Source organism: Lagenorhynchus albirostris, chromosome 14 (genome assembly GCF_949774975.1).
Source record: "Lagenorhynchus albirostris chromosome 14, mLagAlb1.1, whole genome shotgun sequence".
Lineage (NCBI taxonomy): Eukaryota > Metazoa > Chordata > Mammalia > Artiodactyla > Delphinidae > Lagenorhynchus > Lagenorhynchus albirostris.
Genome location: NC_083108.1, coordinates 64,496,049 through 64,515,109, shown reverse-complemented (window position 1 = coordinate 64,515,109; position 19,061 = coordinate 64,496,049). Strand labels below are relative to the sequence as shown.

General features: G+C 43.8%; 1 protein-coding gene across 1 annotated transcript in view; it reads right to left on the bottom strand.

Moving 5' to 3' along the window:
• PRR14L (proline rich 14 like) overlaps window positions 1-19,061 on the bottom strand; it is a 56,900-nt gene that overhangs the window by 17,904 nt on the left and 19,935 nt on the right. Inside the window, exons 3-4 of the mRNA XM_060170677.1 lie at window positions 9,025-9,137; window positions 559-630 (exon numbers count right to left, since the gene is read on the bottom strand). Of these exons, the coding sequence (XP_060026660.1) occupies window positions 559-630; window positions 9,025-9,047 (95 nt within the window). The 5' untranslated portion in view covers window positions 9,048-9,137. The remainder of the gene's footprint in view (window positions 1-558; window positions 631-9,024; window positions 9,138-19,061) is intronic.

Sequence of the window (19,061 nt, the reverse complement as noted above, 5' to 3'; positions counted from 1 at the left end):
ATCCAGACAAGAGCTGAATGACGTTCCCAGTAAACCTGTCCTCCTGACACTTCTGGACACACCTGTGTCTATACATGTAAAAAACGACGAGAATGTGGTCAATCCACTTCACTGTGATGGAATAACGAACAAGGAAGATGCAGTGAATAAGGAAAAACGTAAAAAGGAACAGGTTTTTTGTGGGAAGAAGACATTTAGTGAACTGAACAAAGGGACTGTGCTCAGACGACATCAATCCCATCCAGGCACTGAAATCGGCTAAATGACTGAGCAGTATCTTAAGGGGACTTGTGGTACAATGAGCTGGCTAGGGATTTTGACGTTTTTTTCATAAATGGGATTGATCACACAACTTTAGTTACACAGGTTGAACCTCAGATTGTTCATCTGAGAGATGTAGATCAGGCTTAGAAGGAGAACAAGAGGTCAGAATTATACCATGCCCGACCCACACCAGCCACCAGTGCCCTCCTCCCCCACTTCTCTCTCTCTCTCTCTCACTCACACACACACTGCAAACCACAAGCCCTCACGTGCCAGGCGCCACTGGAGCCTCACCTCACATGACTGCCGCTGGTGCTGTAAGCAGCTTCCAGGTCCGGAAGAGGCACGGACGGTAACGCAGTGTGGCTGAAGTGGAGCAAAAGTACACGAGAGGCAGGTTAGGGCAGCGGGATGGCAGGAGAGGCTCTGGTGTACCGTGGGTTTGGAAGGATGCTCAATCAGAGCCCAAGGAAGACGAGAAGTGTCAGTCACCCAGGAAGACGAAAACCTCCCTCCCAGGCATGAGAATTACATGTACGTGCCCATCACTGGAATGGAGGCAGGCTGACAGGAGGATTATATTCTAACTTAAATGGAAAGAAGGCAGGGAGAGATATACAGAGGACAGTAAGAGAAAGGAGGAGGACAAGAATACCCTTAACCTTATACCTTTTAATCAAGTTGTTGAACGTGTATGTTAAAGTTTTTAAAAAGTAATTTAAAGATAAAAATACACTCCTCACTTCTGTATTAACCGTATTAAAATAAAATCTGCCAATTTCTATAAACTTACAAAAAATTGTGAAGAAACCTTATTATCTTTAAAGCCGAGTTCCATGTAAAACATGGCCATGTAGATGAAAACTGTTCACAGGGCTAGTTCCTTTATAATTAAGCTTTGATTTTTATAGATGAAAAATGGTATTAATCACTTATAGATACATTAATATGCATTGATGGAGAGCTTTTGGTACCCCTCAAAGTAAAGCTTGTATCCATTTCTACTGAATTTAGACACAGTACAGGTTTAATTAATCAGATGTTTATATAATGACCATATAATCCATCTCCTCTGGGAAGTTAGAGAAATTTGTTCAATGGCTGAAACACAGATAAATCAGATTGTTAGAGAGCTTAGCACCAATCTGGAATACTGCGAAAGGGGCCGACCAAATCAGAGGCCTCATCTGGGTCTAGCTCAGCTGACACAGCAACCAGCTGAGTGACCCAAGTTAGAAAAAACCATGTGCCTCAGTCTCATCATCTATAAAAAAAAGGCAAAAAAGATGTCTGTTTGACCCATATTATGGAGTGCTGGAGGATGAGGTTCAAATGAGAAAACGCTGTGGAAACATAAGTTAATTTAATCTTGGTTAAGTCTTGCTTTCTGCGGCTCCCCAATTTATCACGCTTAACATTTCTAAGTGTGTCTACAAACACAGCAAACTTCTAAGCTCTAAGCCAAGGATATATATGATGTTAAGGCACTTTTAGAGCCAATGAGAAAAAAAGTTCCCACAAACACCACCCCTACCACTTCAATTAAAAAATAGGGACTTCCCTGGTGGCGCAGTGGTTAAGAATCTGCCTGTCAACAATGCAGGGGACATGGGTTTGATCCCTGGTCCAGGAGGGTCCGACATGCCGCATAGCAAGTGGGCCTGTGCACCACAACTACTGAGCCTGCACTCTAAAGCCTGCGAGCCACAACTACTAAGCCCGCGTGCCACAACTACTGAAGCCCGTGCACCTAGAGCCCGTGCTCCACAACAAGAGAGACCACCGCAATGAGAGGGCCGCGCACCGCAACAAGGAGTGGCCCCCACTCGCCGCAAATAGAAAAAGCCTGCGCACAGCAACAAGGACCCAACGCAGCCAAAAATAAATATATTTTTTTAAAAAATTAAATCTTTAAAATACAGGGACTTCCCTGGTGGCGCAGTGGTTAAGAATCCGCCTGCCAATGCAGGAGACATGGGTTCGATCCCTGGTCCGGGAAGATCCCACATGCCACGGAGCAACAAAGCCTGTGCACCACAACTACTGAGCCTGTGCTCTAGAGCCCGTGAGCCACAACTACTGAGCCCACATGCCACAACTACTGAAGCCCACACGCCTAGAGCCCGTGCTCCGCAACAAGAGAAGCCACCGCAATGAGAAGCCCGCGCACCGCAATGAAGAATAGCCCCCACTCGCCGCAACTAAAGAAAGCCCGCGCGCAGCAACAAAGACCCAACGCAGCCAAAAATAAGTAAATAAATTTTAAAAAATAATAAAAAAATAAAATACATATATATACACACATATATATAATTAAATTAAAAGTAAGCTAAAAAATAAAATAAATGAAATGTCAGATACAGGATCTAAGGGAGAGAGAAAATATTCCCCACCAGAAAACAGAAAAGTCAGGTGGGAAAGAGTTCTGGAAGAGGGAAAAGGGTCATAGGGTCATTCACCTTCACAGGGTGAAATGAATAACTACCCTCCATGCTACCTTAGGACTGGACATAGTTTAAAGAAGATAACATGATTTAAAACTGAGTGTTACAGACACAGAGCAGAGTTTGTTGTAGAGGCAAACAAACTACGCAACAGAAGCAGTGCACCATCATTTAAAACAATTTGATTCATCCTGTTTTATTTTTATGGCTGCCTGATAAGAAGTGAACATTTTCCTGTTTTCCTACAGGACAAGACTCACAATCAGCCACATTCAGGTTCTGGGGTGCCTTTCTGAAGCTCTTTTATTTAGTTAGTTTTCTGCTAAGATGCTGGGTAACTTCACAGTATGCCCCAGAAGCTTTTCAATGACAGAATGATTCTGCATGAGAGACTCTGCCCAGACACACAAACAACAAGGCCTCTCCCAGGCCGTTTGGAATTTTAAGGCTTTTTTGGTGTTGAAGTTTTAAACTACAGCAATGATAAGGGCAAACCAAATGATGTTTAAAGTTTCTGTTTATCTAGAGGATTACAAATAGGAGGATTTAACTATTATGCCTAAAGCAGATCTTCAGGGATGTAACTCCCAAATTCTTTTTCTTCTCTCATTTCCTATTAGAAGGTAAAATGATATTGGTGAAATTATTTTCAACTATTCTCAGTGGTCAAACCACAAGAACTCTTTTCCAGTTCACTTAAAATTCTATAAATTCTATAGCTATTAATATGTAAACACCAATCTCTGAAGCTTCCCTGCTCCAGAAAGAAACACATAGATTCCTAAACTAGATTTGGTGATGCCTATGTAATTAATTAGTTTATTTAAAAAATATTTCTTCTGTATCCTTTACACACCAACCACTGAGTTAGGTGCAGGCTGTTATAATACCTTGTGAACAAGTAATAGTTACAAGTCACAAGTCACTACTTATAGTAATGGGATATGTTCTTTGCAAGGTGAGAGCAAGAGGAGAAAAGGAGAGATTCAAGATTTAATGGTTCACAGAATTAAATGGACAGAACAAAGGAAGGTACAAAATAAAGGGTTCTGCAAGAAATCTAGACCCTTCAGGAAAATTAGAGGGGGCTACACTTCAGAATTACTGCTGCATGTTCCTAGCAGAGATTGGGCAATAAACAGGAAATGGCAGGCACAGACTCTGTGCCCTGAATTTTCAGGAACGCCCTTTCCTCCCCCCAATGGAAGGATGCAAACATGGGACTTCAGCAAAGAACAGGGGACGGATTTTACCTGCTCATGGTGCCCAGAGGTGGCTGCCGCTTGCTGTGAGAGGAATCAAGAGCAGAGATTTCGAAGGGGCAGGCAGAAGGCCCGTGCTGGCTCCAAATGGACAGGACTCGGCCCACCGAGTAGGGCAGAGAACAGAAGACCTTGTCTGCTATGGAGGTGGGAGACCGTAACCCTTTCAGACCCTGGGTAAACTGGGTCAGGAAGAGCCTCTGCATGGTGGGCATGTGGCTAGAGCAGCTCCGTTTTTTGGTCCAGATTCGGTAACATCCTGGGGAACAAAGTGCTAGGAGTGTGTGAAGGCCAAGGACGGAGCAGCCCGCTCTGGTCTGGACTATGGTGCTGGCTCCATGGTCTTGGAGAGGAACTGGAGGCTGCAGTGGAGGCTGGGCGCCTGCTTGACAGTACAGGCCAGGGTCTTCCCTGAACATGGCCACCCCAGGGCAGTCGTGGGCCAAGAAGAAAGAGAAGGTCCACTTGGGAGGTGAAGACGGGCACCGGCGGGCCTCTCCTAAGGCGAGCCTCGCGGGTGCACAGTGCTCGGGAAAAGTCCTTGGGGACTCGGTCCCGCACTCGGAGCCCGACTTCACGTGAAAGGATACTGGGAAGATTTCGGAACCAAACAACAGGGATGGCATCTTGTCGCTCAAATCTATGAAGCTCATTTTGATGGCTTCGAGCGAATAAAGCGTCAAGGGTTTACTGTTAGGCCTCCTGTCCCAATCACTATGTGCCAACCATGGATTCAGCTGTGTTGTGCTGTAGGAAAACCCATCCAGGAGCCTTTTGTATCTGAGCCGCTTGTAGCTTTTAGCCACTGGAAGAAGGTCAGAGGAACACCGCCGATACCGCAGCTTCTGGGTCTTCGTGGCTGGGGCCAGTTTGGAGGCAAGGATGGACAGCTTGCTGAATAAGGCTGATTCTTTGGTAGGCTTCCGAACATTCAGGCTACGCGAGGGCTGGCCTGGAGTGGCCTTCTGCTTTGGTACGTGGCTAACAAGGCTCCTGGCAGGGGCTGTTTCAGGTTCCAGTTGCGTGGGTGCAGACACAGTATGTGAACTGAGAAATCTGTATGCGTTTGTGGGGATGGTTTCAGAGGAGCTCTTTAAAAATGTAGAATTTCTGATTTTACTTATTTTCCTCCCCATGTTGACTAGCTCCTGGCAGGAAACTTTCTTACACGTTCGGTGGGGCTGCTTCTTTAAGGGAAGCACTCCTTTCTGATGTGAAGTGTTCCCAAAGGCACCGTGTAGTTCATCACGCCCAGCGGAGTTGGGGTCTTGTGCTTTCCGGGGGACATCATGGAGGCAAGGGCCTGCGCAGGACTCAATGTCCTTTTTTGATGGGCGACACAAGCTTTCCTCCTTTGGGTCTTTCAGCTTCTGAAACCCTGCAGCAGTGTCGCCGCCTGTGGTTGGCTTTGCTAGGGTGATATTTTTCACCACGGTGGGCTCAGCTTTGCAATCCTTAGGTTGGCTCTTACTTTGCACCTCATCTGACAACATATTAGATGATGTGCATCGTTCCAAAGCTGCATGTGCTTCTTTTTGATGCATCTGTTCCTCTTCCTTGTAGTCCGAAACCTTCTGGCTCTGTTGGTCCTCAGCAACACGCAGCACCCTCGGGGGTTTAAGATGGGTCTGAGACACCTGGCTCATGTTATCACCATGAACACCTTCTCTGACAGTCATCTCTTCGGACTCCTCCACAGCAGGAAACTGACCCCGTGGTCCCCTCTGGTGTTCTGTAGTTTCTTCTCTTTTCACTTCGGTTTCTGTTTCCATCGTCAAAGGCGAACTTTCCGCAATGAGGGCTGTGCAGCTTTCTTTGCTAGGATTACTCTTATCCCTTGGTGCTCTTCCTTTCATCTCAGGCAGGACCATGCAGTCCTTTACATTCTCACAGGGCATTTCACCATCTTTTGGTTTAAAAAGGTTTTTCAGGTCAGTTTCCTCACTATTCATAATTGTTTCTGATTTTTCTTGAGACAACGGATACAAAGGAATTATCTCAGTGGATTTCAGGCTTCCCGGGGGAACAGAGTTCTCATCTTGGTGTCCAGAAGATGTCAGTTCTTCTGAGGAAATTCCAATGGCATTTCCCTTGTCGTGCTCAGAATTTATTTCTAGTCTTGATCCTTCAATCATTCCTTGTGTTTCTCTCAGAGATGCTTCTTTAGCTTGCTGTTCAAGATGAATATAATTTAAAGACACATTTATTCTATCCAATAGTCTTACACTTGGTTTATGATCTGCCACAGACCCTGTCTCAGGGGCACAAGAGTCTGGACACACTTCCATTTCACAGTCTTTTAACAATCTGCATACTTTCTCTTCACGTGATTTTTTAATTTCGAGAGAGTCTGCTGTCGAGGAAGCAGCATCTTGGGAATCTGAATCCTGGTCCATCCTTCCCATAAATGCAGCAATAGGCTCTCCTCTTTGTGACAGCACACTCCTTGAGGTTTCCTTTAACACTGGCCCATCCTGCCTTGCACCCCCATCAAGAGTACTAGACGCCCTTATGTCCAGAACGCCTTCTGTGTCCTTAACACTACAGCCTGTGGAGACCATGTCTGCCATACCGTCTATGGGCTCCTCACAACCAGAAATCCTTTCAAAGGCCCCTTTCTTCAGGCTTCCACCAGACGATGAGCTGTTATTGCCTGAACCAGCTGGCAGATCCTTCAGGCTATGGCTCACCTCTCCATTAGGTATTGCGACCACCTCTCTCTGGTCGCTGCCTAGTGTCTCCTTAGCTGGGTTATCTTCACTTCTGCATTCATTGGATCTGTTTGGGTTACTCTGGCAGCCGAGGGCTTCATCTGCCTTCTGCTCAGGAGTTTCAGCTGCTTGGTTCATGTTTTTAACACCGGGGAACATAACAGTAGGAAACTGGTCCAACAATTTTTCAGGACTTGGAATGTTTGCAGGTTGGTTTAATTCCTGTGCGGCACAATCACAGATGTTATGTTTACAAAGCACAGTCTCTTTGGGTGTGTCCTGTTCTTCTTCTTCTAGCCCTTCCTCGCTGGGATGGATGTGACAGGTGGAGTGGATGGTCCTGTTTGGAGCTTCACTATTTAACATGCCTGCCGTCATTTCGTTTCTGATCTTACCTCCTGGAAGCCTGCCTTCAGTTTCTCCCCCATCTGGCTCACTTTGCGCCGATGTACAACTCACTTTATGGATGCAACTTTCCACGGAGGCTTCTCTCCCTTGGGGGCGGTGATCGCTGTGCTGAAATGCATTTTCATACTTGGTTATCAGACAGTTCTCAACTCCCAGGATGGTTTCGCTGGGCTCCAGGGCAGCATGGGGAGAACACGCGCTCTCCTCTGGGACGTTTTTTCTTACACAAGGGCAGCTAGAGAGATCCCGAGATTGAATGCTTTGACATTCCATGGCAGAGACCTCTTGAGGCAAGCCTGCTGCTTCTTTCTGATTTGAGAGAAGTCTGGAATGCAGACCTTCTGCTCCTGAATCAGCTGTTTCAGTTTTTCTTTCTAGGCTTTCTGATTTGCTGTTTAAGGTGGGATTGTTTGAAGAGGCACCACAGGTTCTGTCACCTGGTGGAGAGATGTCTTTCATTTTTGTCTTTACAGGAACAGTCTGGGTACCAGCTGTGACATCTGCTCCATCCTCTGACGGAGGGTGCTGGCTCTGTTGGGAGCCCACGCTCGCTGCTACAGGCATCTCTTTGTCAGTTGGCAACTTCGCATGGTTTTGAGAATTAAGGGACACTTGATTTAAAACACATTCACTTCCTATTTTGTTTACAACTAGTTTGTTGGCATAAGGAAGTTCATTCACCTCCCATGCAGCGCTCTGTTTCTCTAAATGGGGACCATCGTCCTGGGAGTTCTGTACAGCTATTTCTGACTCAGGTCTGTCATCAAATTCTAGGGCTGGCAGTAACGGAGCAATGTCTTTCTTGGGTTTCAACACCTCATTTATAGAACTTATCTGGTCCTCTGGCATTAAACTCACAGGGGATTTTCTTTCAATCAGAAATCCATCATGTGATGCTTCATTTAACTGGGTGCTGCCTTCCAGATTTCTCTGGGTGCTGACTAAGGAGTCAGAGTCTTTACTGTAAATCTTTTCCCTTAACATACCGGGCTCTATAGTGGTTGTCTGTTCTGGCTCTTCAATCTGCATCGAGAAGGAAAAATGGTTCTCTTCAGAGTGTGTGCCTGGATAGCTTATATTAGCAAAAGTTCCTCTATGGTCCTCATGATTTGCCAAGTTATCTTGAATGTCTAAAGTGATTTTTAAATCATTTTTTTTAAACATTATTTCCGTGGCTTCAGTAAAAGAATTGGGCATTAAAGAACTAGAGCAGTCTGTACGGATACTGCCGTGAGGGCAGTAGTGATCGTGGATATTTTCTTTGGGGAAGTCAACAGCCTCTTTTTTTCCAGAATAGGGACCACTAGCATCCTCTTCTGCTTGCCTGGCATTAACAAGAAACAGTTCCTCTCTTTCACTCCTGGGGTTCAAAGGCTGTTCATTTTCTTCTCTAGAAGCCAAGTTCTTGCTTTGATCATCCCCATCAAAACAGGAACTGTCTGTCTTTTTAGCAGATCCCTTTGGCAAGCTATCACCATCAAAACCACACTTTTCTGAGGATGTTGTTCTGGATTCTGGACCAGACAAACATGATGTGAAATGTGAAACTTCAGAATTTTCTTCTAAGGGTTCTACAATAACCACCTTTCTCATGGCTTTGGGACTACCATGTGCAGAACTGTGTCTCTCACTATGGTGGCCAGGAACCTGTTGGCGATTGTCATCTGCTTCACAGACAAGTTTTAATGTACACAACTCTTCCTTTCCATCATCCACTTTGGAAATGGCACTCTTCCCTGGTAATAATGACAACCAAGGAGGACAGGTTTTTAGTTCTTCACATTCTTTTTCTTTAGTTGCTTCTATTAATCCAGGGTCCACAGAGTTTAAAGGCTCTAGGGAAACTAATGTGCTAGTCTCTGAAACCTCACCACTGGTCGTGATTTTGTCTATTTCTGGGTATCCGCTGCACCCAGCTGAGAGACCTTTACTTACATGGCCATTCTCATGTCCTTCATTATTATCCGTCTTAGTCCCACTGACCTTCATACCTTGTACTTCCTCAGTAGATTTTAGCAGAGTTTCAGCTGTAATTTGTACATTTCCTTCTGCACAAGAGAAAGAAATCCAAATCAATATGTAATCATTAAAAGAAACAAACCATTTGCTATATCATCATAAATTTAATCATGCACCAAACGGCAGCAACAAAAAAGACCCAACTCACAAAGAGAATTGCAAAGTTAGTGTTACAATACGATTGGCCTGTTCTTCTCTGCAAAATATGACAGAGGGCCAAAAGAGTACCTGGAAGAAAGAGGTTACTCTGAACAAATGCCTTTCTTTAAATGTTACTTACTTAAATGCACTTACCTAGCTGGACAAATGAATATAATGGGGAGACATATGCCTAATTCAGATCTTAGGAAGCTTCCATCCTAAAGCATTAATAAAGTAGACTCACAATAAAATAGCTTATATTACTAAATGACCATCTTCTTAATACTTGAGTAAACAATAGATAAAATTATCTCTTTGACAAAGAACAGTTATACATAAAACCTATGTAAAAGAGATTACTCTTTAAGTTGAATATTAGTCTTGAACCCAATTACCTGCAACGCTTGCCTCCCTACAGGACTGGTCATTAGTTGGTAATTATTGAAGGTAAGTGATAGGTACACAGCGGTTTAATACATTCTCCTTTCCACTGCTGAATAAATGTGAAATTTTCCGTTACAAAATGTTAAAAAACAAACAAAAAACCTTTCTAAGCAGAATATAAACACATTCATAAAGAAGGAGTTCACTGCACAGAGTTTCTCTGAAATTCTAGGCACACGATGTAATATAAAGAAGTTCCCCAAACGTGCTAATCTACAAAAGATTTTTCATCCTTCTCTCTTTACAGAAAACAAACCCGAAGCTATTCACATTAACGTAAATGTAAATGTGTATATGCATGTACGTATACATGCATGTACATAACAGGACACCTGCATTAAGCAGATAAAGCAAAATGCAAATCCATCTACAAATCTAATTCCCACTAGAACATAAGCTCCACGAGGGGAAAGATCAAGTTTGTTTTAGTCTCTCCACCTCCCTACTGTCTACAATAATACCTGGTATGTAATAGCACTCAATAAATATTTGTGAAGTTAATAAATGACTACAGTTGGGTGACATCAGCAAATGCTATTAATAATGTCTTCCTAGGGCTTCCCTGGCCATTTCTTAACTAGTTCTGAGAGCAGCAATTTTGAGAGAAAGAGCAGTGACTCTGAAGGCAAGCCAGCTGGGCTCTGTGATGTCACCCACCTCTCTGAGTCTCCTTTGTAAAAAGAGGGTAAGTATACTTACCTCTGTTACTCTGAGGATTAAATTAAATGATACATATAAAATACCACCTGGGGGCTTCCCTGGTAGCGCAGTGGTTGAGAGTCCGCCTGCCGATGCAGGGGACACAGGTCCGTGCCCCGGTCCGGGAAGATCCCACATGCCACGGAGCAGCTGGGCCCATGAGCCATGGCCGCTGAGCCTGCGTGTCCGGAGCCTGTGCTCCGCAACGGGAGAGGCCACACAGTGAGAGGCCCGCGTCCCGCAAAACAAACAAACAAACAAACCACCTGGTACAGTGCCTGCCATATAAAGGAGAAGTGTTTTTCCTTTGTTCTGCTCTCTCTGATTCTTATTTTACTGAATCTGAGAATAGCTTAAATGATAAACTTAATAACTAGGCTAGGACACAGCATTTAGAAATACTCAGAGTCACCAAATACTAGATACATAAATGTGTGCTGCATTCCATAAGTGTGCAAAGCTACCAATCACTGACAAAAGGCAGCCTTGAAATCCTAATGGTCCACTGAGTATTTATCTTTGAAACTGACCCACTTTCCATATCATAGCAGACAATTCTAACCTATTCATGAATTTCTAAGCAAAATACTCCAAATGGTTTTACTATGTCTCTCTGCTGGACGCAGCAGCATTCATGAAACCGGTCATGTATATTCTGGCCCCTCCCCCACTCCCCTCACCACACTAGTCCTATCCCTCACTATATCTACTCAGGAAAACACTAAAACTCTTCATCCAACCCCAAACCATTTACTGTGCAAGGCACTTGAGGCAAGATTCATGCTTAGAGTCCCCACCTGCTGGAAGACCGCCTGTTTTCCACACGTCCAGTCTTAGTGGGGAGGCCGGGGAGCAGCTACTTCCCAGGTGGTGAGCAGAGGGGCAGGTGGGGAAGAGGGGTTGTGGACAGCACGAAAGCAAAATGATACTCTGCCTACTCTTTTGGCTTGTTTTTAATCACATTTATTGTGAAATCACAAAGAACTTTAAAGGAGCCTTTAAGAAAGTTTTCTATTTATTAGTAAGTTTTCAAAAGGCCATGGAACACTGACCTGGGTACTCATCTGTAATGTGGGAGAAAAAGAGTATCCACATCACAGGACTTGTAAAGATTAGATGAGTCGGTGACCTGTCCGTTACTTCTGACAGGTAAAACTGTCAGAAGTGCCAGACGGAGTCCACGCTTAGTGAGTGCGAACCACTCCCCTGGAACTTCACTCCCTTGCACAACATCTCTATCAAAGCCTCTGTAAGGCTGTTTCTCAATTATGTGTCTCATTTATCAGCTCCATGAGACTGGAGGTATGTGAGGGCAGAAACTGGATCTTAATGATCGCTGTGTACTCAGTACCCAACCGTGACCCTGGAGACTGGCAGGTACATACAGATGTTAGCAGAAAGAAGAATTAAATGAGGGAAGGTGTTAGAAGTATTAGGTACACTGGAGGGTGAAATGTGTATTCTGTGAGGTATGTGCCCACTTAAGAAGCACAGGAGTTTCATGACCTCAGCTGAAGATCCTGGATTTGTAGTTCTATGATAACTGCTTAATGGTGCTTGTGTTCTCAGAAATTGACAAACATCCTAAAACTGGTATGAAAATGCAACGGACACGTAACAGCCAAAACAATCTTGAAGAACAAAGCTGGAAGACTCATAATTCCTGCTTTAAAAACTTACTACAGGGCTTCCCTGGTGGCGCAGTGGTTAAGAGTCTGCCTGCCGATGCAGGGGACACGGGTTCGTGCCCTGGTCCGGGAAGATCCCACATGCCGTGGAGCGGCTGGGCCTGTGAGCCATGGCTGCTGAGCCTGCGCATCCGGAGCCTGTGCTCCGCAGCGGGAGAGGCCATAACAGTGAGAGGTCCGCGTACCGCAAAAAAAAAAAAAAAAACCGACTTACTACAAAGCTACAATAATCAAGTCCGTGTGGCCCTGGCGCTGGGGAGACATAAAGATCAATGCAGCAGAACCCCGGGTCCAGAAACAAACTCTAACATTTATAGTCAGTTAACTGATTTCTGACAAAGGGACCAAAAAGAATACCTTTCCAACAAATGGTCCTGGAAAAAGTGGATATCCACATGCAAAAGAATAAATTTGAACCCTAGCTCACATCACACGAAATAATCAACTCAAAGTTGATCATAAACTTAAATGTAAGAGCTGAAACTATAATAAACTCTTACAAGCAAAACACAAGAGTAAATCTTCATGACTTTGTGTTAGATAATGATTTCTTTCTTTCTTTTTTAAAAATTTATTTATTTATTTATATTTTTGGCTGCCTTGGGTCTTTGTTGCTGCATGTGGGCTTTTCTCTAGTCATGGCGATTCACGGGCTTCTCATTGGGTGGCTTCTCTTGTTGCAGAGCGTGGGCTCTAGGCGCACAGGCTTCAGTAGTTGTGGCACTCGGGCTCAGTAGTTGTGGCTCAAGGGCTCTAGAGCACAGGCTCAGTAGTTGTGGTGCATGGGTTTAGCTGCTCCGCAGCATGTGGGATCTTCCCAGACCAGGGCTCGAACCCGTGTCCCCTGCATTGGTAGGCAGATTCTCAACCACTGTGCCACCAGGGAAGTCCCAGGTAATGATTTCTTAGCTAAGAAACCAAAAGCACAAGTGATTAAAAAAAGGAAGACTGATAAGCTGGACTCCATCAAAACTAAAAAACTTTTCATACTTGAAACTAAAATAATATTGTAAATCAACTAGACCTCAATTTTTTTTAAAAAAAGTTAAATTAATCAATTTAAAAAAATTTAAAACTTTTGTGCTTTTTAAACATTTTTTTTTAATTAAAAAAAAATTTTTGGCCGTGCCATGTGGCATGTGGGATCTTAATTCCCCGACCAAGGATTGAACCCACACCCCCTGCAGTGGAACTGAAATCTTAACCACTGGATCGCCAGGGAAGTCCCAAAACTTTTGTGCTTCTAAGGACAACATCAAGAAGCAAAAAGACAAACCACTGGTGGGGAGAAAATATTTGCAAATCAACCATCTGATAAGGGATTTGTACTTAATATATATAAAGAAGTCTTACAACTAAACAATAAAAAGACAAAAAGTCTAATTTAAAAATAGGCAGAGGGAGCAGAGCTCCCCATTTCTCAAGTGTTGTCTGTACATAGTGACTTCCTTCCAAAGAGCTGACAGTATGGAAAGGGGGAGGGGGAGTAACCTTACAAACACCACTTCACGTTTATAGTAAGTACCCTTGATATGTGATGAAAGTGGCACTTTACCTGTGGGAGTTTCCTCTCCCAAACCCATAAATAACCCTAGTCTTAATGAGAAAAACATCCGACAAACCCCAATGGAGAGGCATTCTACAATACACTCGACCAGCATTCTTCAAAACTCTCAGCATCACCCAAAATAAGAAAGTGTGAGAAACCATCATAGCCAAGAGGAGCCTAAGGGGTTAAGAGGACTAAATGTGAGGTGGGATCCTAGATGGGACCCTAGAACAGAAAGAGGACATTAGGGAAAAACTAAGGGAATCAGAATAAACTATGAACTGTATAACAACACTGGTTCATGAGCTGTAACAAATATACAATACTGATACGTTAACAATAGGGGAAACGGGGGGGGGGCGTGGGAGGGCGTGGGGTGGGGAGGGGAGTGAAGGTTGGGAAGGAAACCCTCTGTGTCATCTGCTCAATTTCTCTGTAAATCCTACACTGCTTTACAAATAAAATTATTAGTTTTTTAAAAAAGAAAAACAAAAAGGGAAAAGGACTTGAATAAGCATTTTCCCAAAGACATATGAACGGTAATAGGCACACAAGAAGATGCTCAACATCATTAGTCATAAGAGCAATGAAGATCAAAACCACAATGAGATGTCAATTCACACCCATTAAAATGGCTATTATTCAAAAGAAAACAAAAGATAACTGTTGGGGGCTTCCCTGGTGGCACAGTGGTTAAAGAATCCGGTTGCCAATGCAGGGGACACAGGTTCAAGCCCTAGCCTGGAAAGATCCCACATGCTGCAGAGCAGCTAAGCCCATGCACCACAACTACTGAGCCCGCATGCCACAACTACTGAAGCCCATGAGCCTGGAGCCTGTGCTCCGCAACAAGAGAAGCCACTGCAATGAGAAGCCCGCACATCACACGGAATAGTAGCCCCCGCTCGCCACAACTAGAGAAAGCCCGCGTGCAGTAACCAAGACCCGATGCAGCCAAAAATAAATAAAATATAACTGATAAAGGATGTGGAGAAATTGGAACATTTTGGGAATTCCCTGGTGGTCCAGTGGTTAGGATCGGCACTTTCACTGCTGGGGTCCGGGTTCGATCCCTAGTCAGGGAACTAAGATCCTGCAAGTTGCAGGATGCAGCCAAAACAAAACAAAACCAAAAAGACCCTATGTTGTAAGGTCTCATTTATACAGTGTCCAGAACAGGCATATCTACAGAGACACAAGTAGATTAGTGACTGGAGGAGGCTGGGGGTATGTGGGGATGGGGAATGACTGCTAACAGGTACAAGGTTTCCTTGGGAAGTGATAAAAATTAAATTATTGAAGTATACACTTTAAATGGGTGAAAATTATTGTCTATAAATTATATCTCCATGAAATTGTTTTTTCAAAAAGTGCTCATACTCCAATTATAATAAAAGTTATATCAGAAAACTCAGACACCTTTTTGGTGTTATCTCCAAATGACCCTACTTCAGGATAGACATGCCGGAGGTTGACAAAGATTCAATAGCATTTCCGTGACAACATTTTCCTGGATCAAAATTTAAGTGGCTAGACATGGAAACTAAATATGACGTAAGTTTTGGTTTATCCTGCATCTTGTCCTTGGAAAGATGTGTAATGGGTTAGCAATGTTGAAATGCCTTATAAAAGGAAGCTCTCTGGTGGAGGTTCACAAAGGCTGCCTACTGGTGGTAGGATTGCGGCAGAGAGCCCTATAAGTTCCGTCACCTCCTATGCTTGTACTGCCCACTGGACACCTGGCTTTCTGAATTCCAGATAAGTCAACAAACAATGAGATAGCATTCAACTCCTCACCTGGAACTCTTATATATTGCTGGTGGGAATAAAAAAGGGTACAAGCACCCCGGAAAACAGTTTGGTAATTTCTTGTAAAATTAAACACATACTTCCCAAATGACCCAGGAGTCCCAAGCCTAGGTATTTGCCCAGGTGAAATGACAACTCAAGTTCACACAAAAACTTGTACAAGGGACTTCCCTGGTGGTCCAGTGGGTAAGACTCCATGCTCCCAGTGCAGGGGGCCCGGCCAGGGAACTAGATCCTGCATGCATGCTGCAACTAAGAAGTCTGCATGTCACAACTAAGACCCAGCGCAGCCAAAATAAACTATAAATAAATAAATAAATAAAAGTAAATTAAAAAAAAAAACTTGTATGAAAGTGTTTACCGCAGCATTATGCATAATTACCAAAACTGGAAACAACTCAAATTTCCCTCGAATGAGCAGCAGATAAATCGTGATACAACTAGATGACAGGATACCTTTCAGATGTAAGAAGCAATGAGCTACGATACACACAGCACTGTGGATTAATTGTAAATGCACTATACTAAATGAACAAAGTCAGGCTCACAGACTTCCCCCGCATGATTACGTGTATAGGGCATTCTAGAAAAGTCAAAACGATAGGGAAATAACATGGATAAGTGGTTGCCAAGGGCTGGGGGTGGCAAGGACCGACTATGAAAGGGGCCTGCAAGAGATTGCTGCATGATGGAAATGTTCTATTTCTTGATTGTGCTGGTACAGTTGTGATTACACAATTGTATGTATTTTTCAAAACTCACAGAACCATATACACACCCAAAACAAGGGTGAATTTCAGTATATGTAAGTTATACCTTAATTTTTTTTAAAATGAAAAACTAGTTCCCCAAATGTCTACACCTCCTCGTTGTAGCCTATTAAATGGGTGTGGTACTGGCTGATTTTTCAACTTTCCACTCCCCAAAATGTAAATTATAGGAGCATAATGACATAAACAGGGAATACAAAACATGAGAGAGTAATTCCAAACTATACAAACAGATCAGTAAACTCCAAGAATCTGGATGCATATACCACCTAAGGGCTTTATTGATAGGTTCATTCCATCTCCTTAAAATGCTTAATTTATTCACATAATAGAAATAGAGGCTATGAAAAGATTGTTTCAACTTCAGTTATTCTAAATAATTTAAACTATCTAGTTCCAAAAATTATATAAGGTAGCTTTTCCCTCCTTGATGCTTTCACCTCTGCATCAAAGATTACTTCCTCAACACTCTTCCAATTTCTGGTGACCCTACTATTTCAGAGGATTCCCACATAAGCCTTAACGGAGACTGTTACTATGGGAACTAAGTCTCACAGTAATTAGTGGGAACTAATATTTGTATTTTTCCTGGAGCCCATTCCATCTTTCTTACGCAACCTTCCCAATCAAGCCCAGTTACAAGGAAAAAAGAATTGATAACATTAGTTTTATAAAATATTGAACAGAAAATTATGGTGAAACAGCCAGGTTAACACTCAGAACAGCAGGGAGGGAGAAGCACAGTCAGAGGGCCTGATGAGACATTCTTCCCTTGTGAAATGGCCTCTTGACTAACACCCAGCACTGGTCCCCATGCCCGCTTCTCTCGGATCTGCCTTACGGCAATCAAGAAATAGGGAATGATATGCAAAATAGCATTCTACAAATTAAAGACTCCTTTTGGTTAACACAAAGGTCCTTTTTATTAAAGTCAATCGTGTTCTCATTTTACTTCACTGAACCACAGCAGACAGAACGACTGTAAAGAGCCTCAAAAGCCTGGAATCCCATGTGAACCTGGGAGTGTGCTATGAACGGGACATTTATAGAGAGAAGGAAAAACAACACAGAGAAGGGAGCTGCAAGAGGGTCACTTACTAGATAGCTCAGTACGGGGGACCCAAATTCACCCCTCAGCAAATTTATAAATTATTACAGAACACTGACCTCAGAGGTGCCCCCATTTCAGAATAAGCAAAACTTAGTATAAACAAAACTATGTATAGCAATTTGCACAGTGCTCAACGGTACAAACGCTCACAACAAAGGTAGCAAGGATCCATTAGATTTCCATCAGGAAAACTTAAAATATCTAACATGTCTAAAACTAGGAGCTACAATCCGCGGCAGAGTGAAAATTTTGGCCGCTGGGGCCCCTGGAGAGACAGTACAACCAGATTTCCAAGAAACATCATTTACTTCTCAATTCTGTAGTAAATGGTAAGTTAGTAAATGTTTGACCTTGACCTTGGCAAAGCAAGCTGAAATGCTGGTCACAAGACAGTAGAGCATGTGCATCTGTTTAACTCAAATCCGTGGTGGCAGCTGCACGGCCTGCTCGCACTCCCAGGGCTCAATTCCTGCGGAGACCTGCCTGCTTAGAACCCTCCTTTCTGCCTGGCCATGCCTGCCTGGGACACTGGACAGCCGAGCTGGTTCCCGCAAGTGTAACACAGGGCCAACTTGCAAGGTTCTCGGGGGCTGCATGGAAGAACGTCTCACAGTCGGGCACTAGGCCATCGCTGCTAAAAGTCAGGCAGAGCTGCCATTTCCAGGCTCCCCCACATCAACCTGAGAACCTTCCCTATGGCTTGGGAGGAAAACAATTTCATTTTACCAATTTAAGTCACTAAAGAAGAATGGCATTAGGACAGGAAGAAAAGTGCCACAGAGCAGTTTATCTAAGAACACTTTTCAGAAGAGCTCAACTTACCCAGGTCCAGTGGGGACCAGCTTTTTAGGTGGAGAGTACCCAGGTAAGTCTGAGAATGCAGATTTTGTCATAGAAAATAACTCTGGTTCTCTTGTTTAAAAGGTCCATTCAGTGGTTAAATGAAAGTAGTTAAATGTAGTTCATAACATACACAGTGAATTTTGTGATAAGATGTGGGTGAAAATACACCAACACACCTACGACTCAGTATACCAGTACTGGAGCCCCACTAAAAAGATCCAGGTGGGGGCTTCCCTGGTGGCGCAATGGTTGAGAGTCCGCCTGCCGACGCAGGGGACACGGGTTCGTGCCCCGGTCCGGGAAGATCCCACATGCCGCGGAGCGGCTGGGCCTGTGAGCCATGGCCACTGATCCTGGGTGTCCGGAGCCTGTGCTCCGCAACGGGAGAGGCCACAACAGTGAGAGGCCCGCGTACCGCCAAAAAAGAAAAAAAAAGATCCAGGCGGGTACAGGTGATGGCACTAAACTGCATCCCTAGTAAAGCCCTGAGACTGGGTGAGACATGCACAAAGCGACATTTCTCATCTTCAGAACTTTACTCTCTACTGGACAGCCAAGGCTTTGAGCCACAGAGAGAATCTCCAGCAGCAGGAAGCAGGGTGATAAACTGGGACAAGCGTCCTTTCTCATAGGGATGGTCTGTGCTTCCTTTTCTGTCCAGGCTGCCAAGAAGCAGAGTCAAATCTGACGTTGTATCACAGTAACAAAATGTTCACACAAACATATTTGCTGAATTTTTTTTTGCAGTTTTGATTATTCTACATTGTTAACCTTAATTATAAAATAGATACACAGAGTCCTCGCTAAAGTTGCCTAAGATTATTTTCAGCCTGGGGCAGTGGGAGAAGAATCTTGGCTCAGCACTCTTCTGGGCCTCGGCTTCTTCCTCAATCAAATCA